The following is a 25,918-nucleotide window of genomic DNA, read 5'->3' on the forward strand; positions in this document are numbered from 1 at the left end:
CCGACAAAATTGATGAAAAAAAGGTGGTTCGCGTCGATTGGGGGTAGTGTAAGCCCAATGACACTGTGTGGTCCGACATGCGCAAGCACAGAGGTCAGACCACGGGGTACAAAAATAAGATTAATCAATGTTGTGTTCCTTAGAACACTTTCAGAGATTAAACTGAAAAGAACAGATACTACACTTGATCTAAGCCAAAAGGCAAAGAGAGCTGGAGAGAAAAAGAAAAAAGACTAAAGGGAGGCGGGGGGCGCAGGGTATATATGCTACAAGCTAGATGGTCCGTGCGCCGCTAGCGCACTAGCGTCGGCTCCTCGACCACAAGCGAGCCTCTATACTGCCTGAGGCAGACGGTTAGCCCCATGAATGCCTGAGACACAAGGCTATGGTGAAGATTTCAAGTCAGATGACACGGACCAACCCTAATCAGTGAAATCGAGCCCTATCCACAAAGCCCAAAATGGATTAGTGGGGCGCACTCGACCCTCAGCAGCGAGATCTGACCATCCTTACCCTAGTGGACGTTTTCTTTCCCCCCAACTCTCATCAGGCGCAGGATACTCACCTCTTTGCGACCAGCTTCACTTTCTCTCTATCCCCCGAGAAAACTCCCCCCCCCCCTACAGTCACAATGGCTCCCGTTGCTGTATGTTTCCTTTCCACAAATCGCTTTGCTGTTCCCCCATGAGAGTTCTTCTATCCATGATCGTTTGGCGTTCTTTTAGCGCTGGCGCTGAAGAACTAGAGCGAGAGTGTCAAGACACGATCTTACTCCAAGTCATGGATACACGGACTTCTCTAGGGATCTCGACATTATGGAGCAGTAGGCTAATGGCATTTTTTTCGGACAAATAGGCTCGTGGTCGCAAGGCCCAGAAGGTCACCCAGAAGGTATGTTGAAGGCCCAATCGCAGATAGCGATTATCGAGTCACCGAGAGGCTCGAAACTAACTTCCATGCTTCATATAGTATGTCATCAACGCTTCCCAGCCCGTGAACGACAAGATCTTCGACCTCTCTGCTTTCGAGAAGTTCCTCCACGACCGCATCAAGGTTGAGGGCCGTGTCGGCAACCTCGGCGACAAGGTCGTCATCTCCCAGGCTGGTGAGGGCAAGGTCGAGGTTGTTGCTCACATCCCCTTCTCTGGCCGCTACCTCAAGTACCTGTAAGTTTTCTCTCTATTTGTAGCGGACCGACGTGGACAGAAGGCTGATCTAGTACTTTACCTCCGATAGCACCAAGAAGTACCTCAAGAAGCAGCAGCTCCGTGACTGGCTCCGCGTTGTCTCCACCTCCAAGGGTGTCTACGAGCTCCGCTTCTACAACGTCGTCAACGACGAGGGCGAGGAGGATGAGGAGTAAATTCTCTCCTCTTAGTAGCACAAAATAGACAACAAAAATGCGGAGAAAGTGATCGGACTCGGAAGTCTACTCCATCTTTGGGGGGTCTGCGAACGCCAATTTCTCAATGCACTGGGCTAGGATGGACGAGTCTGGTTAGAGATCATAGGTGTGCGCATTGGGAGGGACTCCTGCCTAAACCTCTTCTGGACTGGACGTTCTTCACCTGAAAAGGTGGCGCCCGCGCTTGTCCGTTGGGTTTGTCGAGGCTCAATCTACTCATGACGTTATGAATGGTAGATGTGAATCAATGTAGTAACCTATTTCTCAACCACCTCTTGCTCGACACGTAGACGTAGAATGGGTATCATAACTATCATATAAGAATAGGTTCTAACATAGCAGCTTGGATCGATGGATGATATCAACTTCCTATACTTGCATTTGCTCTTTTCTGACCGGCTCCGAGCCCGAGTTTCCCTGCTGAGGTTCCAGGCGCTGTGCCGGGTGGAGGCACAAGTCTGTCGCCTTGGATCTGCCATCCTTTCGACTTCAGCACCTTCCAGTGCTCAGCCACCTTGACTCTGACCAAGTCACCCGTAGCAATTGCGTCCTCCTTCGAATCATGCCCCAGATTACCACCGGTTTGGATATCGCGGTCAAGATGCCTTCGGCATAAGGTCTTCAAGCTCATTCGATTCGGTAATCCTCGTGGATGCGGATATAGCATGACGGTATCAATGATGGTAGGGTGGATTATCCGACAAGCATTGAGATCATTGTCAATGGCATGTCCAATCAAAGGTGTATCGGGCTGGAGATAATTGAACAGTAGAGCGCGGGCTGCAGCCGGGGAATCGACCACCCTTAAGGGTGGCTCCTCTACCGCTCCACCTTCCTGTGCTGTCTCTGGCGCTTCCTCCTGAAACCCGTCATAGGGTATCGCTTTGGTGTAGTGTTCAGGAAATACCCCGGAGAACCGCGAATTAAGGTCCAGTACTTCACCCATTGGTCTGACGAGAATGTCCAGAAGTGCTTTACCTTGAGGCCAGCTAACCGCGGTCAGGCGAATCAGTTCCAGCCCTAGAGTGGTGTATCCCATTTCACAGTCGAAGCAAATTGGTTGAAGCGGGCCCTTAAATGGTTGTGCCGGCGTCTCCGTGAATTGAAGAACGGAAGCAAGCCGTTTAGTTTCCGATACCTTGTAGACATGTGTCTTGCCTCTTGTACAGCCGGAGGAAGTGCCCAACGTCTCATTGCAACAAGAATAGTAAGCTTCCTTATGCCCTGTTATATGATCCGTTTGCTTCCTTGGAGGATAGAAAGGTTTGCCAGGGTGGTGAACGCATTCTCCCCCCGACGTCAATGAGCCATCCTCGCGACGGCCTGGGAAAACCTGAAACCTCCCACCGCACCGATCGCACTTCTCCCAACCTTTGGACTCAGCGACACCTCTCTTGGCACTCTCAACTTCCGCATCTGACGGTGCCTTTGTAACATAGCCATATTGTTCGCGACCTTCAACTGGAGTAATGAGCTGGCTTACCAACGCGATTTCCTCTTCTGCACTCAACCCAGTACTGAGGGCCCGCGGCTTCGACTGCTCTGTGTTGGGATCGATCTTGTAGTACCGCTCGTTGAGATGATTCCTCACCTCAGTTGTCCATTCCTCTTTCGTTATCTTCATGAGTCTGACAATTCGCAGCTTGATGACATTTGCATATATGCTGGGATTGCCCCTGGCGGTCTTCTCCTCCTCGTCCAATGCCATCGTGATGACCTCGTTCGGTGTAAGAACAAGCCATTTGTCCTTGCTGTCTTTGTCCTTGGCCATCTTCTCGTTCTGCGAGGACATAGCCGCATGCAGTTTCGTCAAAATCGCCAATCTGGTCCCATGCGGCGCGGGCGCCTTCGTCAACATGCGAGGATTCAAACTTTCCCGCGGAGCCTGTCTCGATGAACGCGACTTCGCCGCCGCTTGCGTCTTAGCAATCGCAGTCGGCACATTCGTTTGCTTCGCTGTCGATGCTGGCTTCGGCGGTGGAGAGACCCTGCGAGACAGTGACTGCAATTTGATAGCATTTGAAGGCACCGACGATCGAGGCTCAGTGGCAGGCTTGGCCGGAACGCTTGGCCTGATATCTTCGACCTTTGACAATGCCGACAGAGGCTCTCTCTCACTCCTTCCTGGCGGGGCTGACATTGTCGGGGCGGATTTTCCGAATGACGCGGCGTTACCAGGTTTCGCATCTGAGGGTTCAGTGACGGCAGAGGTGACCTCCTCGCTAGCATCGATTGAAGCAAGACCTTTGTGAGAAAATATACAGGTCAACAGAGGGCAGCTCTGACCCTCGGGACAAGGTATGTCCCTGAATAAGCCCAGGGGGGTGAACATCGTGTGAGGTGGGTAAAGATGCAAAGCTCAAAGAGAATATAAGATAAGATAATAGTTCATAGTACAGAACAAGAACAAGCAAGGACTTCAATCCATCGCTACATGACAAGTATCAAAGCAAAGACCAATCAGGCATTGCAATCTCGTGTAGAACCAAATGATTCGGTGTTTAACGGGCTGCGGGGGCGCTGGGGGGCGAAGCAGTGCGGCTACTGCTAGAAGTAATACTCGAGCAGAGAACAGAGAACAAAACAGCCTAAGGGATGAGCAAGGAGTGAATGTTGAACATCTGACCAAGCTAGTGAGGTCGATTCGCTTCTAAGCATAAAGCTGGGCAACAAAGAGAAATGTCGAAAGGGAAAGTGTTGAAAGGCCAGAGTGACTGCACGTTGTCGGAGAAGAGCGCGGTGCAAATGATGCAAACTTCACATGCGAAGGACCAAAAGAGCAGCAGCCATTCGCACTTCCTCAACCACCCCGGAAGAGCTGAAGGCTGAGTTTACTGGGCTGACTCAACCCTGCATGGCCACGCAGCAGTGAGTCTCATCAGGGTTATGTAAGATCAGCCAGGCTGATTGTCGATGCTGTCTACTACGGACGCTTCTGGGCTAATTCGTAGCATCAGGCACCGGCGATGACGTCTCGTTATCTGGCTTAGTCAGCGCTATTCTGGGCTTCCCTTCTGCTAGTCTACTACTATTTCTTGACGGTCGGACAAGAAGGAAGCAGCCACATGGCCCCTTGAATTGCGATATATCCGTGTCTAGTTCCGGTGCTGAGAAGTGGATCATGTCGATGAGGCTATATTTTCACCGCTCACTCACCCCAATTGCAAGAGGAGACTCTTGATTTCCACCTTTTGACCATGGAGATGGAACTTGATAACGGCCGGGCGCCGACCGAGACGTCGCGCAAGGCAGATCATCTCTGCGTGTTGGTCCATGGGTAAGATAACGAAATTACTCGAGCTGGCAAAAGCTACTCTGCTGATCCTCGAGTCTCATCAGGCTATGGGGCAATCCCTCGCATTTGGACTTCATCGCCACCTCGCTGCGGGATCGATACAACGAGGATCGCCTCCATATCCTCGTCGCCAAGCGCAATTCCGGGAATTACACCTACGACGGCATTGAACTCGGTGGCGAACGTCTCGCACATGAGGTCGAAGAGACTCTGGCAAACCTAGCTGAAGAGGGTCACAACATTCGGAAACTGAGTTTTGTCGGCTATTCGCTCGGAGGCCTGGTCGCTCGATACGCCTTAGGGCTCCTCTACGCTCGGGGTTGGCTAGACAAATTGGAGCCCGTCAACTTCACCACATTCGTTTCGCCGCACGTCGGGGTACGTCTCCCACTGAAGGGGACCTGGGGCTTCTTGTGGAACAATGTGGGGCCTCGGACGATCTCCATGTCGGGGAAGCAACTGTTCATGATCGACACCTTTCGAGACTCCGGGCGACCGCTGCTCAGTGTCTTGGCTGATCCGGACAGCATCTTCATCAAGGCACTGAAGACCTTCAAACATCGATGTGTCTATGCGAACATTGTCAACGACCGGTCGACCATCTTCTACACCACCGCCATCTCGGCTATCAACCCCTTCGAGGACCTGGAGAACGTACAGTTCGACTATGTGGCGGGCTACGAGCCCGTCATTATCGATGCCACCAAGCCCGTCGCGGTCGTCAAGCCGGAGCGTCCGTCGTTTCTAGAACAACTGCAGCGCCAGGTCATCAGCTTCTTCACCAATCTCCCCTTCCAAGCCCTCTTCACAGCCTTCGTCATCATCGGTGTGCCCTTGTTTCTCTTGAATGCGGTTGTCCAGAATTTCCGCAGTCAACGCCGCATCCGCCGCCACGAGGCTGCACACTCGCGTAAGATCTTCGACCGCTATCGCGTCCCCGTCATAGTCGAGGAAGTCCAGCAAGTGGTCGAAGAGGTCTTCGAGAGCGCCGGCGCTCGACAGAAGCCCGACCATTTGTCCTCTGCTACCACTACCACCACGAGAGCAGCATCTGACACACCCAAAAGACATCGGGGAGGAGCAACAACAAGCTCATCCGCGACCGACCTGGAAAGCAAGCTCGAGGAAGACGACATCGAGCCCCTCCTCCGCCGCAGCAGTACAGCGTCCAGTTTTGGCAGCGAGAAATTCCCCACTCTGGCCCTGACCCCGGCGCAATTTTCCATCATCGATTCTCTGAACTCGGTGGGCTTCCACAAGTTTCCGGTCTGGATCCATAACCACCGGCATAGTCATGCCGCTATCATCATCCGAGTACAGAAAAGGGGATTCGATGAAGGCAAGGTGGTCGTGAAGCATTGGTTGGATCAGGAATTCGAGATTTAGACCTTGCTGCTACTAGAGTATCTGGTGAGGTACGGCAATAAGAGAAGCGCGCCCTTAGTAGCCCTTGCTACTTTATTCTTATCTTGTTGTATCAACGTACAAACGCAACACCTGCAGCTGTTCTTTCATTCTAGCGTTGGTTATTGGGTGCATGTAGGGGAAGTTAGACAGAGTAGAAGACAGACTATACAGTTCATGCTATTTCTTCTGCCTCTGCTCAACATCGTGACTCGACCACTTTCTAGATGGCGCAAATGATTCTACATCTCAGACCCAGCCACACGGTATACCAACCATGAAAACCAAATCCATGCAAACCTTCCCTTAGATGGTTAAATTGCATTATAATACTTAGATAGTGTAAATATCACATCTACAGGTTGTGTAGTGTAGTGGTTATCACTTTGGATTTTGAAGTCGTCTTGATAGAAAGTTCCAATAACCCCGGTTCGAACCCGGGCACGACCTTTTTCTCTTCTTTTGCTCTCAACTTTTTGCCACTACATGTTTATTGCTTACTGACACGCTCAGGTGACCGCTTTAGGTTTACAACTTCCATCTATGCTGCCCAACAATGACGCTTTATAGTGGTTTATCAGGCTAATATGAAAGAACAGGTTTTCAAAGCGTTCGCGTATTTATAAGTATCTAATCTCAACTGATTTCCTGGTACCATTATACTGTAATATCCCTTAATCGTGCTCTCGGCTACTATTTTGAAGCATTACGCGCACAGCAAATTAATTGTTGATATTAAGAATTGAGTTTCCATGTGCTGGTCAGGACTTTAGCATTAACCAGGTATTATAGTAAGAGTTCTTACAGTCTAAAACAGTTCCCCAAGAAGGTATATGTTAGTTATACCTCTTCCAGCAGAAATAATGCTTTAGGGGAAGACGTCTAGAAGCTTACTAACATGATGGCAAAGCAAATAAGTTAGAAACCTGGCTCTCAGTGCAGGAGGTGGTTATCTCACATTCGTAATCAAAAACCAATTCCTCCGGTGTTGCGCACAGTGATTCTTTGTTTATACACTTGTGATTAACTTCAATTGCTAACCTACAAGAATTATTATCAAGCATTCAATCGTGTTCGAGATTGGAAATAAATACTAGCTAACAATAAAAGGATAGTTGAGATGATAACAGATAAGTATATATACTACTAAGTACTAATACTATTTCCTGTACCATCACCTGTACCACCATCTCCTAAAGAAAACAAGAACCGTTGCGTATATAAGAGCTTTGTAGATAGCCAAATCTGGGATGGTCTCATTTTATTGCCTGTAGTTGGCCTCAATTTATTGCATCATAGTGAATCAACTACTAGTAGAGACACTACACCTGCCGGAGGCTGCGCAGACGGCTCGGAAGGTTCAGTATAAGGTAGGTTCGTCAGTCTATGGTATTCAGGCACTGGCATAAAACAAAGCAGATGATATTACTAATTCAGTCTTACAGTATGCTGCATTTAAAGATGAATAACTGTGCAGAATCCATTTAGCTTATATGGTGAGCAGTCAACACCCACTGTCACCTGAGTCCCAAACATTAGCAGGAACAAGAAGCGGGCAGTATGTACTATGTAGCAAGGTGGTCAGACGGAAAAAAGAGACTGTTTGTTGCTGTGTACCTTAGCTTCTGGACTAGCCACAGCCTCGAGTGCTATAATAGCAAAATAATGGTTTTGGTAATAAAGATGATGAAATAGTCTGAACCATTTTGAGAAAAGTGGGAAATAAAGGTAGAACCCAAAAAAGGCAAAATTATACAACATTTGATCCAAAGAATCCAAAATTAAGATTAGAATTAGGTATACCACAACTTGATAGCAGCTTCATCGGGCGATTTGAGTACTTGAGCGGATGGACTTCTCTCTGTCCAGTATAGTTATATAGAGAGCTACCAGTGGTCTTGAACTCTAGACGTCACTAGTGCAGGGAACTGTAAATAGACTAGGTTTGACCTGTTTTCAATACTAGATCCTAAGAACTTTGCCTTAGTCTTATCGCCCTACTTGTACTTCTTTTACAGTATCTCATAAGAATACAGGGACTATTGATTCTCCGGGACGCGTCGAGAACTTAACGCGTCGAGAACTCACTAGCTTCAATAATTCGGGTGGATAAAGCAGTTCTGTACAGAGATACAATATTCGCGGTGTGTTGATATTTCAGCCCAACCCACAGACTTGCAGAGAGCGCCAAAGATCTTTCCCTAATATGATTTTCGCCCGAGATTTAAGCAACAAATAAATATAGCAGACAAGAGTCTAAAAGCGAGCCGATCACGAACTTCAATTTCACAAGTTACGAAGAAAACAATGGACGGGTTATAAATTAGATCGGCTAACAGATTTTCACTAGTTTTAATGAGATACTTAAGTACTAGACAGAGATAATTAAATAAGCAAGCGCAGAAGTAAAGGTACTAAAAGCAGAACAACAGCTTCTTTATACTTAAAATTAAGGAGCTGCGGGAAGAAATTCAAATCCTCCGGGCTAGAATAGAGGCGCAACCGGCAAATACCCTCCTGAACAGGTCGTCAGCGGAGGTAGCCGCTGGCAATCTGCTGTCAGACCCTAAGCAGACAGTCCCGCGCCCTAAAAAGGGTCCCAACTGCGTCCGAATCAGCACCGCACGGATGCTGGGTTGGAATGTCGATAACGACTGATTCTCGAGAGCCCTGCTAATAGAAGCAGCAAACGCCCATATTCGCACGGTCCTCCTGAAAGCAGATCATGGCAACAGCTGATTGTAACGTACCGCTTGAGATTTTTCGGGACCTGGAAATCATTAACCTCCTATATGCTAGGGTATGAAACAGCTGATAGCACAACCCTGAATCTGACCTGCTTGTGTATCTGTCTTATCCAAGGCCAATTTGTTAATAAACCTGTCTAGGTATTCCCTAATTTCAGTTAAAGATTGCTGTAAGAGCACCACCAGGTAAGGGTTGACCCTGGTGACTAGCTTATCATTATTCGGCTTCGCGACGGCTTTGCTAAATGTGCAATTCGAATGCGGCGGAGGCTCATGAAACAAAGCAGTATTGAACAAAAGTACAAATTTTAAAGACTGACGTATAGATACAATACAAGATCTAAAGTCAGATATTGAGACAATTCGATCGGCTAGTCTTGAAAGACCTCGATAGCACAAACCGTACAAACTGTTTCTTGATACCACCTATGTCCCATCTCTTAAAACGGGAGAAGTAATAGGATAGAGTGGCCATACAGACATTGGAAAGCGACGAACGCCCAGATAATACCAAAGTCGCGCCACCTCTGGGGAGATACTACTACCCGCGAGGAACTGATCCGCAATTGTGAGAGGACAGTGCTCGCAGATTGAGATAGCATTCCTGTCGAGCACGTGTCCTCCAGCCACTGTAGCGTAATTGCCGAGTATTCTCAGCATGTTTTACCGGAGGGAGGGTCGAAGAGAGAGAGTTTCGGCGGCAGAACACACGATTTCACGGCTGTGAACTAGAGTAGCTGTCATAGCTGCAGTTCAGTATATGAACGGAGAGACACGATAAATGAAAATCCAAATGTCGGGTAGGGCCGAAGGGGGCTGCATCACAACACAAAAGGCAAGCGACATGGAGAAAAGGAGGACGACGACGGCACTCGCCGTTAGGGCATCAGGTTAAGGCCGCGCTGACCATTTGAGCGAATGTGCTGGTGTAGATAGAGAATTGGATGCAGAGCAGGAGAACGGTGACTTGGCTCACCGAGCTTGGAATACCGACAACGGCGTAGTAATAGCAAGCATAAATCAAAACTCCGGTCAAGACCATATACGGAATCTCCACGATGATCTTGGTAATACGGAAGACTTTCCAGGAGTATGCCTTGCTAGGTTTCTCACGGACTTCAAAGAGAGATTGCTGGGTCACAAAGAGAGGCATCAACTGCTGGAACAAAAGGGTGAAAATGGTGCAAACCATGAAAACTGAATAAACCACAGTCTGCATCCCCTGAAGCGATGCTTTGGCCTGGTAGAATGAGAATCCAATCAAGAGACCGGCAGCGACACCAAGGCCCCATTTTGAAAGGATGTAAGAGGGCATGCGCCAATATTGCTGGAATACACGGTAGGTGACCTGACATAGTTGGAACCGGGTTGGCATAGCAAATTCAGATTGACTGGCGCTGCAGTCATCATCCATAGACGCTTCCTGTCGCTCTTGGTGAATGCGGTCGATCTCAATTTGAACTGCTGCGCTCTTCTGGCTTTGCTTCCAAAGATCAAATCAGTCGATTCCTTCGGAGTTGTTTCTCTTGTTAACAACATCAATCATGTATTCAGCTGGGTTTTCGTTGTCGTCACATTTTCGCGCACCATTATACTCAGAGTATTCCAAAAGAGTCCGTGATTGCTCGCCGATTGGACCAAAATAGACAGTCTTACCACCACGTGCCAATAAAAGCGATTGATTGAACTCTTGGAACAGAATAGCAGAGGGCTAGTGAATAGTGCACAAGGTAGCCTGCCCGTTAGAGGTCAGGCGACGGAGAAAGGAGCAGATTGCCCAAGAACCCTGGGAATTCAGGCCACTTTATGTAGGTCAGTATAGGCAAGAGAAGTTCAGTTCAAAACGAATTACCTTGTTGGCTCATCCAAGAACAGCAGAAGCTTGGGCTTAGCAGCCAATTCAACGCCAATAATTGAAAGCTTGCTCTGCTCAACATTAAAGCCCTTACAGGAACACCAACAATTGCTTCGGCAAAGTCCTCCATGCGAAGCATACGAATTGACATTTTCCACGTAGTCGTACTTTGACTTCATAGAAACTGTGGCTGGCTGGCCGAGAAGAGCGCTGAAACGCAAAGTCTCGCGGACAGTAGCAGTTTCCAAGTGGAGATCCTGCTGCTGGACGTAGCCTGTCTTGCCCGAAAACTAGCATCAAATTCATTGCCATTAACGAACATATCACCAGTGACAATACCGATGGAGGTTTGATGAGCCAAGATGTCCAAAAGTGTAGTCTTACCGGCTCCGCTGACACCCATTAACGCAGTGAATGTTCGGGCTTCATCCAGCTAGAGACATGATCCAGAAGCGTGCAGGGATCCCCCTTGATTTCAATATCACAAGAAACATCGCGCCAAGTGAAAATATTTGTCTGTGGCTGAATTGCATTCATGCCATCGTTGCCATCTTCGTCCGACATGTATTGCTTCATAAAAGCGTCTGCATTTTCGACATCAGAGCCAGACTTCATATGACTACGCTGTACGTGAGCTGGCTCATGGCCACGGCGGAAAACCAATGCTTTGGCGGTACTCGTGGTTGAAGCGTTCAGTTTACTGGCCAGGAAGTAAATAGCCATGAAACCGACCAAGAAGGCGATGGAGATACCAAAGTTTCTCCAGACGTGGCTTTAGTCATAACCATATTCCTCCTATATATCTATCCCCATTGACTGTCAAGTCACCCCGCCAAAGAGTCCTAGTGGAGCAAGAGAAAACTTTGGCAAACTTATCCGTGTATGAGGGGATAAGCTGAGCGTAAGGAAAATCTTGTCCGTGGAACTCGTTGGCAATCAGAATCTCGAAGGCATAGTAGATAGGATTAACATAGAGAAACCATTAAAACCAGGGGTGCATGGAGGACCGAGGTATAACGAATCCCATATAGACAACCAGGGCAAGAATCATGACACCGGCGACGCCCATTGCTTGAGGTATAGTCTGCGTCACAGCAGCCAATATTCTGAAGATGGCGGACATAACGAGGGTGACAACGAATGTGACCAGGAAGTACAGGAAGAAGCTAGCTTGTAGTAGAGGAAGATGCCGGACGGCACGTAATCTATTCTACATTATTGGTTTTCTAGAGTGGACGGACGAAGATGAAGTTAAACCATTGGCTGAGATATCTTTAGACGCGACTTGATTAGTCATGAAACTCCCTTCTCCATATTTCCGACCCCTCCAGCTACAACATTCACTCCCCTACTCCTATACATGCCGTCGATTCTTGATTCCAACCCAGCATTTCAATGGTTTCTTTGAGAATCCCTCATGAGACTCAAGCCTTGGCTGATACAGTTTGAAGTCGTATCGATGGAACGCCGTGCCAACAATTAAAGCCAATTCCATATGAGCAACATTTTGGCCCACGCACGCTCTAGGTCCATATGAGAACGGATTGAAACAGACTTTTTGGCGCGGGGTTAAATTGAGCCAACGATCCGGCTTGAATTCTTCAACATCTGGTCCCCAGACGTCTGCGTCATGATGAATAGAGTAGCTAGGGACAGAAAGAACAGTACCTTCGGGGAAGTGATGCTCTCCATAGGATACACCATGCTGAGCCGTCACAATCCGGGGAAGTCCAATTGCCGAAGTAGAGTGCAGCCGCATTCCCTCATCAATGCATTGCCTAAGAAACTTCAAATTCTTGACTTGATGATGGGCCGCAATCTGTGAGTCTGCGGGAATAGCTGCGTCGAGCTCTGCCTGGAGCCTGGATACTACGCTTCCGGGCTTAGAACGCTCACCGCTGAGGATCCAGTATATCACAGCACATGCTGTATTGGATACCGTATCGCTGCCTGCAATAAGCTGTGTCAGAGCCTCGGAGACTAACTCGGCACGAGGCATTGGGTTCCCAGAGGAGTCTTTGGCATTGCAGAGCATTTCCAGAATGTCGTTTCTCTTCTTTCCCTCAAAATATCCTTTTTCGCTTGCTTCGAGACGCTTCGCGACGGAATTTTCAGCTATTCCGTGGAGGTTTTCAACAGAGCTCAAGCCTTTAGTGAAGAAGGGATCTGGAAGGTATTTTGCAAAAGGCCGTATTTCAGGGAGCAAGCCAAGAGTTGAGCTGACTTCGCCTCTTCGGTTGAGAGTCTCGGCCCCCGGAACATAGGTTATAGGCTTTCCCGGAAGTGATGCTTCACATTCATCCCGGCCACGGGACACCATTCCGAATGGGGCACCAAATGCGAGGTCGCCAATTATGTCGAAAGCCAGAAATGTACACCACGGCATCATATTCATACGCGCGTAGCCTTCCGGATCCGGATGAGTTGCAATATTGTCTAGTTGGCGGACCCATCGTTCCAGATTTGCGCTCATGTGCGTCTCAAAATCTTGCACAGCACCTGGAGAGAATGCATGGGCGATGATCTTGCGTTTTCTCGTGTGTTCCCCGCGGTGACGGACATTGAAAACTCCAGGGACCCCAGAAACGAAGGCTTCATAAAATGTACTAAAAGGGAGTCAGTCGATAGATAAATATATTTGCAATAAGGCACTTCACACGTACTCTTTTAAGAAGCCGTTTCCGTGTGCATAGACAGTATGCAGCCCTTCAGGCGTAGCAATTGAGACATGGTTGAATCTCACCCGAACTATCTTGCCGTATTTTCGATGAGCTTGGTCAACCCATGCATATTTCTGGCCCTGGCGTGCACCGAGAGCAAGCCAGATGTTGCTAAACTTGCAAATCAATGGCCCGGGGATCTGCTTTAAGTGCTTGTAGGTCGTGAAATATGGCACGGCCCAATACGACACGGCCCATACAGGTAATGATATACCCACTAAGATGAGATAGTAGAACGGTTCCATTGCGACTGGGTATCGTTCGAACAACGATATGATGGTATTAAGAAGTTGGAGCTGAGCAGATGAGGACGTGATCCTGTCGACGAAATCAATTCCTTACCTTACCTTCAAAATATATATACCAGAAGATCACACGTACAGATAAATCACATGCGGTACGTGAGCCACAGTTCCGAGTATCCTTAGTGGTGTACAGGTTCTCTTTCGGTCTCCAGCGTCCAAACCAATTAAGGTTCAAGGATCTATCTAAACCGTTGCAGAGTCTCATTCCATCATGGCAATGCGTATATTCCGACTTCCAGTGTAAAGGCACTCTATAGGCTGAAGCCCCGAGCCGCGGTAAGAGTCCTTATCTCACGAAGCTTATAGGCGGCGGATTTTCCAGCCGCCTCCCGACCGGGCTCTCTCTACTCTATGTATTCTTGCTATCCCGTCAGCCCGTTCAAAAGTGGGGAGTTAGTTCGCAGGAATGGGGGATTCGAGGGGAGTACGGTACGGAGGTGCGCGCCAAAAGTCTTCGCACCCTTGGTGTTGCCGTCAGTGTTCTGCCACTAGTTCCCGCCTTCTGGCATTCTTTCAATAGGGTCGACTTCTGTCTTCCGTCTTAGAACAACATCATCAGAATCATCAAGCCATAATGAACCTTCATTGACCTCCACAACACTTGGACCGACTATACCCGTTCCTTTCTGCAATTGCCATGGTAGGACTCTATGTCTTTTCATACAGATTTCTATTTAATATATATACTAGTAGTATTTATTAATAAATTTATCAAAATAGTCATCAAAACACTAGAAATAAAGTTACTTATTAAATTTAAGTATTGTAGTAAATATGATTCATATCAACGCGTGCTGCTGGATTGCGCAAGTGACACCATCACATTCACAATGAAAACATGGACCATAAACCATGATATGATTAGTATAATCATTGTAACACCTATATCACATACAGTATAGTTAGAGAGTGAATACTTATAAGTAAGGTTGGATTAGCGAGGCACCGCGGAAGCGTTAGATACAAACCTGGAAGCCCAGGGTTGTAGCCTCAGGCCCGAATATGTCCAGCCTCAGGAGGGTATTGCTGTGAGTGGAACATCCAAACTTTGCAGAGTGAACTCATCCGGTTTCTCTGGTTCTCCCACAGCTCAGAAATCAGCGGAAACGAAATACACTTAAAAGTTTGAGTGGTGAGATGATATGATGGCCTGGGCTCTGAGGCACCGATGTCATAAGTTCTTTCTATTTCTCAGTAGATGGGCTTGTGTGCCTAGGGTGGGGGGTCTGGAGGTCCGCGGTGTCACCAGGCAAACTAGCCCCAATCAGCTGAGCTGAGCTGGTTGCGTTTGTCTATTTCGTCACCGAGGTACAGAATTACGTCCAGAATTAGAAGGTGCGCGGATATTTCTGAAGTTATGTATATAACTTCCAGAAGGAAGTAGATTCTTTTACATAATGTTTATCATGCTGTCTCTTTATCTTCCGCATAATCATTGACTCAGTGAAGTATTAGCTCTTCTCCGCGCTAGGATCCTTGTTCAATACCCATTATCAGAATCATGCAGGTTAATTCCATTAGTTAACCCTTAAGTTAGTCATACGGAGGGAAGAACCGCAGGTTTTAGGTATTATATGGGGAAAAGCTCCTGCTAAGGACACACCACGAGGTGATTGACTGTTGCGTTGGACAATCTACAAACGGCTTCGGAGCCATTTAAAGCACGGTCTTCCCTTCTGCGTTCATGGGCAGCTGTCGAAATACTCTTCTCCAGCAATGGTACTACTGCGTAGCACTGATCTCTCCAGCAAGCACACACACACACACACACACACACACACACACACACACACACACACATTTCGCATCTGACCATACACCTTACCGGTTTCTTTTAGGCATCGAATTAGATTTTTCAAAGTTCTCGTGAATAAGAAAAACAAAAAAAAAAAAAAAAAAAAAAAGGCAAAAGCCACCATGACTGACACTGAGAACAATGCCACTGCTGGCACTACCACACTATCCCACCCTAGGACTCTGAACGATGGGGATTATTGCTTCCGAACCGCAATTTGGTTGAGTTCGGAGGAATTCTTTGAAAATGGTGCAGCGTGGCGGCCGGACTATCCCCTCTTGCGAAGGCCACCTTTTAGACCCAATCGGCCTGATGGCACTAACGAGGACGACGAGGACAACGGGGACGAGGACGACGACAGTCACTATTCCAGCGACGAGGAATCCGAGGACACCGAGCCGAGATCGGACCTAGACCCTAAACCATTGATCATCATGGTCTATATCCCCGACGAAAATGAGGAAGACTGGCAGGAGTACATACCGCCCGGCTTAACTGACACAGTCGATATCGAATGGACTTGCAGCATCGCTGCATTCGAGCGACTCTTGTGGCTTAGGCCGCCCGAATTAGGAGCAGATGTGGATCCAGAGTCGCGAATGCCCAATCCACGCCTGCGCGCAGTTATCATAACCGATCTAGAGGTGCTCAGTAACCAATTCGAGCCTTTTACGGATCACATTATGGAGCGACACGAGAGAATGGAAGCGCAGTGGACACTTCTTCTGGCGCCTCGAGTGGCCGGCGAAGCTGATGAGGATACTGTCCAGAACTTTCTCTACAACGTATGGGATCTGGACTGGCAGATCTCAGGCCGGACGATTGGCGCCTGCAACTTTGAGCTTACTCCTGAAGCCCAAGAGAATTGGCAGATCCCGGACATTGCGCTGGGGGGCAACAGATGTGAGTTCCCTAGTGGTGTTTTCCGGATTTTACATGTTGAACCCCCTGACTGTTTCCTGCAGTTGTGCCTGGGCCAGCGCTTGCATCGTTCCACAATAGGACGAAACACCTACTTTGTTGCCAATGACGAATATCTCAGTGCGGATAACCAGGAAATCGTGACCCAGTGGTGTCCTGCTGCCCTGGACATACTCTCGTACCGCGGCTTCATTGGTTATGCGTCCATGAACAGCTCGGTGGTTGATACTATTATGCTGATGTGTGGCATTCAGCGCGACAGTGATTCGACCTGGCGAGTCCTTGATTCTGAAGAATTAGAGCCGGTGGAATGGGAATAGTAGGCGTCAGAGCTCGGTTCTCTGCGTGACCTTCTCGATAGATTTAAATTACAATATTCGCTTGATAGCGTATCATATTACCAAGTACCGCACTGTAAGCCCAAGGTGAGATAGAGTTCGAGGGGTACTTTTTGGCTGAAACTCCATATACCTGATTGACATGAGCGCACTGGATATGCAAATTTAGTTGGGGTTCACTTCTTCAGGGTGTCAGAATTGCAGACTCATCAATTGCAACCAGGACATTGCCCATTGAGTATAGAGTAAATCAACCGCAGCCAGGAAGCGTCATCGCCGAAAGGCTTGATGATGAACAGACCATTATCGCAAAGACTTTCCAGAATCTTTGGCGACTAGACGGCTCTAAGTTGATGACATCCTGTGATCGGCGGTGCTAGTCGGTTGAATGGAAAGCATGGCGTCTTACAGTACATGCCCAGTCTGACTAGTGCACGAGTCAGTGTCATTGATTCTCGTTCAGCGCTAGGACAAGTGGTGAGATTTAAGTGTGGCGGGGTTGACCAGGGGGCATGGCAGCACATCGCTTGGACCGTTCCGGTATGACCGGTAGATAAATGGTAAACTGTAATATCGGGGCTGGAAGGTTATGCGATTGGGCTTGAAATCGACGCGCCAGCCGTCTATACCCCATGTCCCCTCTGTACATGCCTGCATGCTAACGAAAGCACAGTGCGGCCTCAGGATAAGCCGAGTGGATTAGTTCTTACCTAGTAGCAGGGATACCTTCAAGGTCTCTGGTTCAATGAGAAGTAGAAGTGTTGCGAGTGCGAATGTGGTCAAGCGCGTCGACAAGACACCAGGATGATGCTGCGCATAGACCCCTGCGAGTGAGTGAGACTGGTCTGTTGACGTCATTAAGGAAAAGGAACGGAGGGAGGTTGAGACGCTGAGAAAATCCTGTAGTGTACAATACTGTGTACATCGGTGCCATGGATGGTTTTAGGCCGAGGACTTTTAGTAGTACAGTACATAATTGCTTGCCCCCCGCAGTTTCCCGTGCAATTGCTCGAATGTAGACAACAAATATTCCCAGCACTTATCGCGATCATTTGTGAAGAACCGACTCAAAATATGATCATGCTCTTCCCAAATTGATCCACCTGCATATGTACGTACTGTACCCCACGAATAACCCCCATACCAGTAGTCCAAATGGTCTATAGGTAAACCCCGCATGCGCTCGTTTTGCATACGCTAGACTCAGGCTAAGCCCTGTCCGCCATCTCAGTCTCCACCTCGATCCGACCAGTGCTGCTCGCGGATACGGTCTCCTGGTGGAGCAGACCCTGGAAACCATGTTCTAAGGAGTTGGACTCAGTCGACTGGTAGTAGTGCTTAGTACAGCGATTGAGGATTCCCCGCAACAGCAAGCGACCCCTCCTTCACGTTTACCACAAGGCTGTGGAAATGGCTGATCCGAGGCAATCCTGACCCGGAAAGTTCCTGGATAGAAGTTGGAACTTGTCTTGGAGTCGGTCTAGTAGAGTAACAGCTGACAAGTCAAATAGGAAAGAATTGCGAGTGCAAGTTGGTGGTCATTATTCGAAAAATATCTCAAGACTATCTATCGTGGTAGGCATCTCAAGCCATAATAAGAAAGAAAAGCCGAATGAGGAAAGGAAGAAAACTGAAGAAGAATGAACACCGAAACCCGAGAAACCAGCCAAGGTATCAATGCGCCAATATTCATAAATCCGTAAGAATGTATCATGAGTCCATTTCGTGGCCTGTGAACTCATTGAAGAAGCAAAAATGTAGCATGCCTCATAAACTCCATCTGAGATCACGCACAGACGATTGGAATGGAAATGCACTCGTCGCTGTTCACTGCAGCGTTGAAAGCCTCAATAGCACATGTTCAATCACAATGTGAGTGCTCGGTTCAATGACGAGGAGCTGCTGACTCGGAGTCGACGCCGGAATCTACATCATCTCCGGATGTCAGTGAGTCTTGGCCGTCCTTGGCCATCTCTCGGTCGATGGCAAATTTGACTGCATCAAACACGTTGGCACAAGTATGCTTCGGTGCAAAGCGGGGCACGGTCCCATCTTGGTAGACGCCGGTCTTGACAAGGATCGAGAACCAATTGGTGTCAGTAGTCTTGTCAAACTCATTTGTACCCCGAACGTCAGACTCAGGGGTGTCACCAATGAAGTACACTGTGTTCGGAGGCTTGTTGATGCCATGGCTCTCTTTACGCCATTGCCGTAAGAGTCGGGTAGCGAACTGGTATGTGCCCATCTGTGGCTTGCCAAATGAGATCGTCGTGAGCTCCTTGCCAGTGACGACTTTGTACAGAGCTTCCAGAGAAGCTCGCAGTGCTCCCATGCCGAGGCGAGTGTGCTCGTGAGAGGTCGACCATACCACGTCATTGTGGGAAAAGAAGACAGGCGGGCCCTCGTCGAATGTCTCTGATCGAGTTCCAAGGCGTCCATCTTGAGACAGAAGAAGATCCAAGATAATCTGCTGGTCGCCGGCCCAGTCTCGGCTGTCGGCGAACACGAAAATTGCCTCGATTCTGGTCTTCTCGAAGTCAATGATTCGAGAATTCTTGTATTCTTCTTCTGTGAGCTTGCGGAACGGCGTGGTATCGTGTCGTGTCTTGATAATATCGCCAGGGGTGACCACATTCTTGAAGCCATAACCTTTGGCTACGTGACGGCACTTCTCACCTTCACCACCAACTACCAGCACCGTGTTGTATCTTTCAGCCATCTCCCGCATAGGCGTGTGGCCACAGATGAATTGGCCCGGGGATACATCCAATTCTAGCTGACGACTGAGGTCGAGGCATCTTTCCTCTTCTGTTTTGCCGCCGCCGTTTGTCACAAATATGTAGGGACTAGAAAAAGGATAGTCAGCCCGGTTACTCCTTCTGAGAAGTGTAGACGAGGAAGAACATACACTTTGACTCCGTATGGATTGTCGCCGTTGATGTATTTGAGAGCAGCCGCGGCTTCAGGAATCGCCTCTCCGCCTCTAATAAGTACGCCATCGATATCGAAGCCGAAAGCGAAGTGGTCGGCGGTAGTGAAGCGATGCTCAGAGACCGGGGAAGCAGCACGCACAGAACCATCGTCCGACGATGTTTCGACATCTAATTCGTGCTTATCCATGTTGATTGTGGTAGATGTATCATGCCCATCGCTGGAAGCCATCAAATGCCTGGGAGGGATGACTACATTAGGGCCGCCGTAAAGGTCGGCCCGAGATGCATCCAGGCTGGACAGCCGGCATACTCTCTGCGTACCGAAACCGTCGGTGGTAGTCATTGTGGATAATCGAACGCAGTAGTTCGGGGTGGCGACGATACGTGTGTGGGTGGAGCACGTTGTGGGCCCGCGGATGAAAACAAGAAACGGTTGACGATTAGCTGCCCTGCACTGGCTTGACGAATCGATCAACCACTGAGAGGATTGTCCCTGGGGAAGGCCGGTTGTAGCTTTGCGAAGCTTTCGGAATTATTTTGAGCGTAGGTTTGTAGAGGACGATCACTGGATCCTGAGAAGGAGCCAGAAAACTTCTCACAAGAGAAATTCTTTGTATACTGTTTGTTATGATCAGAAGACTCGTCACAGTTGCCCGCACAATTTATTGGCGTGGGCACGAAGATCACAGTGGGAAGGACTGCAGCGATTTCAACAGAGGAATGCAATGAGTATAAGAAGAACGGTGGAGATGAAAGGAATAGATTTGAGAATCCAGAGAGAAATGCATTGGATCCCGGGCCTATTAATATAGCGGAGTACGGTACATGCAAGCGGGTAGAGGACATCTGAATATGCGCTCTACGTAGTTAGTTTGAGGCACCTAGCGAGAAGTCAGAACAGACATCACAGCCCATGGTACCGTCATAGACCAAGAATGGCTCAATCTTAGTGGTGAGCGAAAATTCCTTGTATGCAATGGTCGCTTCTGCTGGATGCAAACTCCACCACAATCAAAGTATGTCATTTTCGATGGTGAAGGCCTAAACATGAGGGTCTATGGTGCGGGTTGTTCAAACTTCCACTCCGCCCCATATCATGCCTGATGATGATGATGATATGGATCCAGCTTTGATTCTGATTCGCTCCAGAGCACAATGGTGAGGGCGCCAAAACATGTAAGAAAAGTCAATGATAACGTACAAGGGACATGCATCAGTCCCGCGGGGAGGGGGGGTAATGATGCAAAGTCGCTTCCTACGGCGTAACTCGGTACGTTCATCTGGACATCCACCCCGGCGCAGACCGGTTTGGAGAGAGGAAAGATTGGGGGGTCTGTCATCACTGGAAATGGACGATCAAACAACAGTCACACTTGATATCATTCAAAAAAGATGTGCGCGGTCGAGAACGAGGGGCAGAGTCAAGGGGAGGCAGAGAAGGGAAGTGAAAAAGTGGGGAGGGAGAGGTTGAGTCGTTGACATCAAAGGATACCAAACAGAGATCACTACAGTAGCCACCACCAAACAATGCAGAAAGCGGTGAAGCAAATGTGGTAAAGCCCAATGCACAGAGAGAGCATACGCAGTACCTAGGCATAGACTACCTTACTAAGTTACTGTGATACGCTGATTCACAATACTCTGAGTCTAGACAGCGCTCAAAGTACGTATATGGCGTTCCGATCCTCAACAATAAGTGGAGTGAGTGGTACAAACATGCCAACAGAACAATAAGTTAATCCTCCGTAATCCGCTTATATTAGCAGTGACGTTAACTACACTTGCCATTCTATTGTCCTATCTGTTTCTCTTCCTTTGTTGTTTTCTTTCCTCTTTTTCTTTATGATTATCTTTTCCAAGTTCCCCCTGAACCAGTACCTCATTGAGTTACTAAATACGGAGTACTAGTACCATGAAACTTTCTGCCTAAGATGTCTCCCGCTGCCGATTGGATGATTGGTGCCTCACTGCCTCAGGACCGATCGCCGGCTTGACGTCATGGGATCCGAGAGGCTCGATCCTCAGCTTCCGTTCCTCTGCCATCGTCCTCGCTTTCTTCCTCCATGCTTTTCCGTGAATTCCGATCAGCCGATTTCGTCAAACCGACTATTACTTTAGCCTTTCACATGGCTGGTTCCCTCGGCTGAGACGGCTCCACAACTCCCTTCTGATATCACTACCATCGTCCCGGTTTCTGAGCCCAGCGTGTCTATTGTGTACATAATTAATGTTACTCCGCGGGGATGTTGTGGGTCAGGTCATATCTCGGAGACCCGGATACTGCACCTCTCATCGGCCTTCCCCTGCCTACCAGAGATCGAAAGGAAGGGCTTGCATTGGAAGCTCTTCTCCAAGCTGCTAACTACACCGTAGTCTCTACTACTGTGTATGTCTCCGTACTGTGTAGGGAATCAAATCCAACCTCAACTTCCACGGTTTAGTTGTGCTTTAGAAATGCTTACACCACTCGAATAGAGCCAAATTTAACCCCAGACTCTCCGACAACTTAAACCAGGCTGAGCAGGGTAGTTTTGTCTATGAGGTGAGCAGATTGGACACCTGATCGGTGCGCAGTATCATCCACAACCTTTTCAGAATATTATTTTCCCTCTGTTGTCAATTTAGTAGGATAGCGCTATAGGCTGACCACTTCACGCCAATCCAGGGCAAGAACCACCGTCATCACCAGTAGTATCAAACACACTCTGTCTCTGTTTTACTCCAGATAAGAATCGTTGACTGGCTGCACACCACGGCCCCGTCGGGGCTTGGCGACAGTCACCCCTTCCTGTTCACTTAAGCTTGCGCCGTGAAGAAGTATCAATCCCAGGCGTGCGTGATTTACGCTGGCCGTGGAAGGGGCTGTTCCGCGACTCGAGAAACCGCTGCAGAAATATCCAGCGGGACGTCTGCAATACTAGGACAAAAGCTCATATGAGTCTCCAGGCTGCTCCGCAAACCACGTTGCCAGTTTGCAAAGGTGCAGCTCCCAGGAACTTCTTCCTTGGGTGTCAACCCGGGCTAAATACCGGAGCATATGCCAGAATATTCGCCGCGTGAGAAAAACTTCATCGTGGCTGTCGATGTCGACAGGAATAGGAGTGCTGTGCAGTACATCTTCCATAAGCAGGGACTGCGGCCATATGTGTACTGTACAACGATGCTCTCCACAGCATGCTGGTTGGAGTAGTCTTGATACGTAGCTCTGGAAACAATTCAGTAGGTCTGACTTAAAACTGTGATGATATTGTCTCATCCCCCTGGGACTGTTCGAGGACTCTTGCTCAACTTTAGACTGTACAGAGTGGAGAAAGAGGGCGTAACATTAGTTCACTAACCAGAATTAAAGAGTTACAAACGGGTTCATACAAGTTTCCAACAATTTCTAGAAGTTTTGATCCAGTTCTTGACTTGTCGAAAATTAAGTACTACCATCGACAAATCTACATGAACCTCCTTGCAGCTGTAATGAGACCTCACCACTGATTCTCAATTTCAATATGCAAGAGCTGTACTTTTCGCCATGTCGTACTATCAAGGGGAGACACCGTAGTATACCTGACAGTATCCTGATTTATATGCGTATGTATATATAGCTCGAAATATTTATATAATACACAAAATAGAGAAAAAGAGACGGACATCTATCCGGTGGGGAATTCACAAGGGGCAATGCCAAAGACAAAGGAAGAAAAAGAAAAAGGATAAAAAAATGATCGAGGCTAGCTTTCTACTAGCACGAATGAATTAATCCACCCGGAGGATAAGATCTGAGCCTTGCCTCGAGGGGGTCAGACTGCGCTCTATCGGGAGCGGCTTCCTCGGGACAGGCGGCCCTTTCATACGGCCGGATGAAGATACAGAGTCAAAGGACGTCCTGCGTGCCTGAGCTCCGTATTGTATACTAGAGTAAGCATCGCCGCTGGACCAGGATTCCCCCACACCACCATGTGCATAGTAGCTCCCTATCTGCTCCTCGTCAGGTTCGGGTGTGACGCGGCGGATCTGCACCTTTCGGATATCGTCCTGTCGCACAATCCGGGGCCGGGAGACGATTTCTTGCGCAGGGCTAATTGACCTGGAAAGTGGTGTGCGGGGGAGACCGACAGGGATCCTGCTGCCGGTGGGGGTCTCGTATTGCCAGTTGGGGATTTCGAGGTTTGGCGTTCTGATCTCTCGTACGGGAGTCAGGGGTCGCAGACTTCCTGAATGCCGTGATTCGCGTCGAGGATTGTGAGGCGCGTCGCTGAACGTGGGGTGAGATGCTGAGCCTTCTGCATCGTATATTAGATGCCTGCCTCCATCTGGATTGTCATCGAGGTATGGTGAGCTTCGAGTGGGTCTTGGGTATCCGGATTCACTATCTAGCCAGTGTCCATCGTCATCATCTTCGTCATTCCACTCCGGCGAAATGTGGTGAGACGGTCCGGGAACATCGTTTGAGCAAGAGGTTGAATCCATAGGGTTCTCATAATCCCGCCTTCGATATCGATTCGGCCCTCTGAGAGCGAGCTTCCCGTCTTGGCCGTCTCGGAAACCATGCAGCATGGCGCGTGGATGGGCTGGCAGCCCGGCGACTGGCGGCTGATTATGAGGCCGGGTGGGTTGTGGCTTACGCGACCAGGAAGAAGGGTTCTGAAGCAAACGAGGACTGCCAATGAAGCTGCGCGGTTTAGTGACGTCCTCCTCGAACAGTGTTCCTACACTGCCTGGTCGTTTCTGGCGACTCAATCGCAGTGGCTCCGGATATAGCCCATAGGTTGGTTTGTCCGGCAGCAAGCTCGAGAGAGTCCGAGGGGTCGAATGCGCTAGGGATGCTTCTACGTCGGAATTGGATGATACGGCGAATCCAATGTTGTGAGCATCGTGTAATCCCATGGGATCATCGTTGCACCGACGTCGTGGTGCGTCTGCTAGAGAAGTCGGAATATGGGCCCTTGATCCGAAAGGAGTTATCAGACGTGACGTTTCCGAGTCCCTGTCTGTGCCACCGGGCATGGGTCTGGGTCCCGTTGGCCGTCTAGGCGGGAAAGCAAAATCTGGAGGTTCCGTCATCACCCCCCCAATTTCAAAGAAGTTCCGATCCTGAGCCTCTGCCTCCCGACGCTTGTTCTTTCTATAATAGAACAATATCAAAACTCCAACGAGAAAGAACCCTGCCATGCCTGAGGCAACGGAGATGCCGATGACCGCACCAGCGCCGAGCTTGCTATGCGAATCTGCGGTAGCGGCGGCAGCGGCAGCGGTCGAGTTGTTGCCGCTACCGGTCGTACTGCTGGACGTAGCCCAGGGGGCGCTCGTGTGTTGAGTTGTGTCAGAGATGGTGGTGGGACTATCGAACGAGGTAATGATAACAGAAGTTGTATGTGCTGTTTTAGTGTTTTCCGTCGGTAAAGGTCGTGACATAGAAATTATCGTGGTTGCAACACTATGGGAGTCGGAGGTTGTGGTGACTACCGCCGTTGTACTCTGAGTCGACGTGATTGTTGCTGTTATCGTGGCATGGGTACGCGGCAAAGCCCCCGGTACTGAATCACAAATATCATAGAGGTCAGAGGAGAAAATCGTGTTGACAGAACACAGCGACAGACTGCATCGGAACGCTGCCTCGCCCAGTGTATAGCCGCTGGTCGTGTTGGTCCGACACAGACAGTCAAGATTCCATGCTTCTCCACATGCATCATCTGGGTAATCTGATATTATGAATTCATCAACGCACTCGCGAGCACACTTGGGTATTCGACTAGAAAGGGTCGACGCCGTCGTGGCAGGAGCAGAATTTTGTGAGCTAGAAGCGAGACATGAAATAGCTGAAATCGATGCGATGAATAAACATTGAGAAAGAGATAAAGTCATTTTGTGTCAACCTAATGAGATTGGATTAGCATATCCATTCCATGGACCTCTGATGCGTATGAAAATACCTCCTTACATCGATCTGGACACTGCAGAGGACAGTCTACCTCCACAGTAGTAAGGACATATATGCTACCATTCTAAGAGAATCAAGACAAAGCCGCTGGCGATGGGTGCATTCTAAATTCGAACAAACGGATACCAAAAAAAAAAAGAACATGGCAAAGTGATGTATTGAGAACTCGGCAGTGTCCAAAGGGGGGGTAGGCGTCTCATTTGAGAAACAGACGCCAGTGCCAATTCCATTCTACCCTCGCCTCATCAACGTGGGCGTCAAAAGAGAC

General features: G+C 48.8%; 9 protein-coding genes and 1 non-coding gene across 10 annotated transcripts; 4 read left to right on the forward strand and 6 right to left on the reverse strand.

Annotated features, from left to right (window-relative positions):
* Nucleotides 1-603: 603 nt before the first annotated feature.
* BP01DRAFT_356557 (60S ribosomal protein eL22) lies at nt 604-1,554 on the forward strand. The gene is made up of 4 exons (XM_025574988.1): nt 604-646; nt 856-891; nt 970-1,166; nt 1,237-1,554. Exons 1-4 carry the CDS (start codon nt 632-634, stop codon nt 1,361-1,363), a joined length of 375 nt encoding a protein of 124 aa, XP_025431491.1. The 5' UTR covers nt 604-631; the 3' UTR covers nt 1,364-1,554.
* Nucleotides 1,555-1,673: 119 nt separating this feature from the next.
* Nucleotides 1,674-4,223, reverse strand: rex3 (putative RNA exonuclease Rex3). Its single transcript, XM_025574989.1, has one exon. It carries the CDS (start codon nt 3,735-3,737, stop codon nt 1,767-1,769), a length of 1,971 nt encoding a protein of 656 aa, XP_025431492.1. The 5' UTR covers nt 3,738-4,223; the 3' UTR covers nt 1,674-1,766.
* A 129-nt stretch (nt 4,224-4,352) lies between these two features.
* Nucleotides 4,353-6,294, forward strand: BP01DRAFT_356559 (lipase ROG1 family protein). The gene is made up of 2 exons (XM_025574990.1): nt 4,353-4,682; nt 4,745-6,294. Exons 1-2 carry the CDS (start codon nt 4,603-4,605, stop codon nt 6,084-6,086), a joined length of 1,422 nt encoding a protein of 473 aa, XP_025431493.1. The 5' UTR covers nt 4,353-4,602; the 3' UTR covers nt 6,087-6,294.
* Nucleotides 6,295-6,464: 170 nt separating this feature from the next.
* On the forward strand, nt 6,465-6,554 carry BP01DRAFT_t163. The gene has a single exon. It is a non-coding gene; the product is annotated as a tRNA-Gln (tRNA).
* A 2,960-nt stretch (nt 6,555-9,514) lies between these two features.
* Nucleotides 9,515-11,109, reverse strand: BP01DRAFT_373782 (uncharacterized protein; the record flags this gene model as incomplete). Its single annotated transcript, XM_025576799.1, has 7 exons — nt 9,515-9,597; nt 9,628-9,667; nt 9,828-10,334; nt 10,386-10,540; nt 10,610-10,653; nt 10,704-10,996; nt 11,041-11,109. 7 exons carry the CDS (start codon nt 11,107-11,109, stop codon nt 9,515-9,517), a joined length of 1,191 nt encoding a protein of 396 aa, XP_025431494.1.
* Nucleotides 11,110-11,985: 876 nt separating this feature from the next.
* BP01DRAFT_318763 (cytochrome P450) lies at nt 11,986-14,138 on the reverse strand. The gene is made up of 2 exons (XM_025572648.1): nt 13,370-14,138; nt 11,986-13,312 (listed from the first exon to the last, which is right to left on the reverse strand). Exons 1-2 carry the CDS (start codon nt 13,669-13,671, stop codon nt 12,061-12,063), a joined length of 1,554 nt encoding a protein of 517 aa, XP_025431495.1. The 5' UTR covers nt 13,672-14,138; the 3' UTR covers nt 11,986-12,060.
* A 1,009-nt stretch (nt 14,139-15,147) lies between these two features.
* BP01DRAFT_356561 (uncharacterized protein) lies at nt 15,148-15,636 on the reverse strand. The gene has a single exon (XM_025574991.1). The coding sequence runs from the start codon at nt 15,530-15,532 to the stop codon at nt 15,323-15,325; it is 210 nt and encodes a 69-aa protein (XP_025431496.1). The 5' UTR covers nt 15,533-15,636; the 3' UTR covers nt 15,148-15,322.
* Nucleotides 15,637-15,646: 10 nt separating this feature from the next.
* On the forward strand, nt 15,647-16,828 carry BP01DRAFT_356562 (uncharacterized protein; the record flags this gene model as incomplete). Its single annotated transcript, XM_025574992.1, has 2 exons — nt 15,647-16,429; nt 16,492-16,828. Coding segments are annotated over 2 exons (848 nt in total), but the record flags the coding sequence as incomplete, so codon positions are not given.
* A 1,549-nt stretch (nt 16,829-18,377) lies between these two features.
* BP01DRAFT_42925 (phosphatidyl synthase) lies at nt 18,378-20,418 on the reverse strand. The gene is made up of 2 exons (XM_025579845.1): nt 19,694-20,418; nt 18,378-19,631 (listed from the first exon to the last, which is right to left on the reverse strand). The coding sequence occupies exons 1-2, from the start codon at nt 20,059-20,061 to the stop codon at nt 18,671-18,673; spliced, it is 1,329 nt and encodes a 442-aa protein (XP_025431498.1). The 5' UTR covers nt 20,062-20,418; the 3' UTR covers nt 18,378-18,670.
* A 3,047-nt stretch (nt 20,419-23,465) lies between these two features.
* BP01DRAFT_415769 (uncharacterized protein) lies at nt 23,466-25,701 on the reverse strand (the record flags this gene model as incomplete). The annotated part of the gene is made up of 2 exons (XM_025579160.1): nt 23,466-25,506; nt 25,682-25,701. The coding sequence occupies 2 exons, from the start codon at nt 25,699-25,701 to the stop codon at nt 23,466-23,468; spliced, it is 2,061 nt and encodes a 686-aa protein (XP_025431499.1).
* Nucleotides 25,702-25,918: the final 217 nt, after the last annotated feature.

The sequence above is a fragment of the Aspergillus saccharolyticus genome, assembly GCF_003184585.1.
Source record: "Aspergillus saccharolyticus JOP 1030-1 unplaced genomic scaffold BP01scaffold_14, whole genome shotgun sequence".
In the NCBI taxonomy this organism is placed as follows: domain Eukaryota; kingdom Fungi; phylum Ascomycota; class Eurotiomycetes; order Eurotiales; family Aspergillaceae; genus Aspergillus; species Aspergillus saccharolyticus.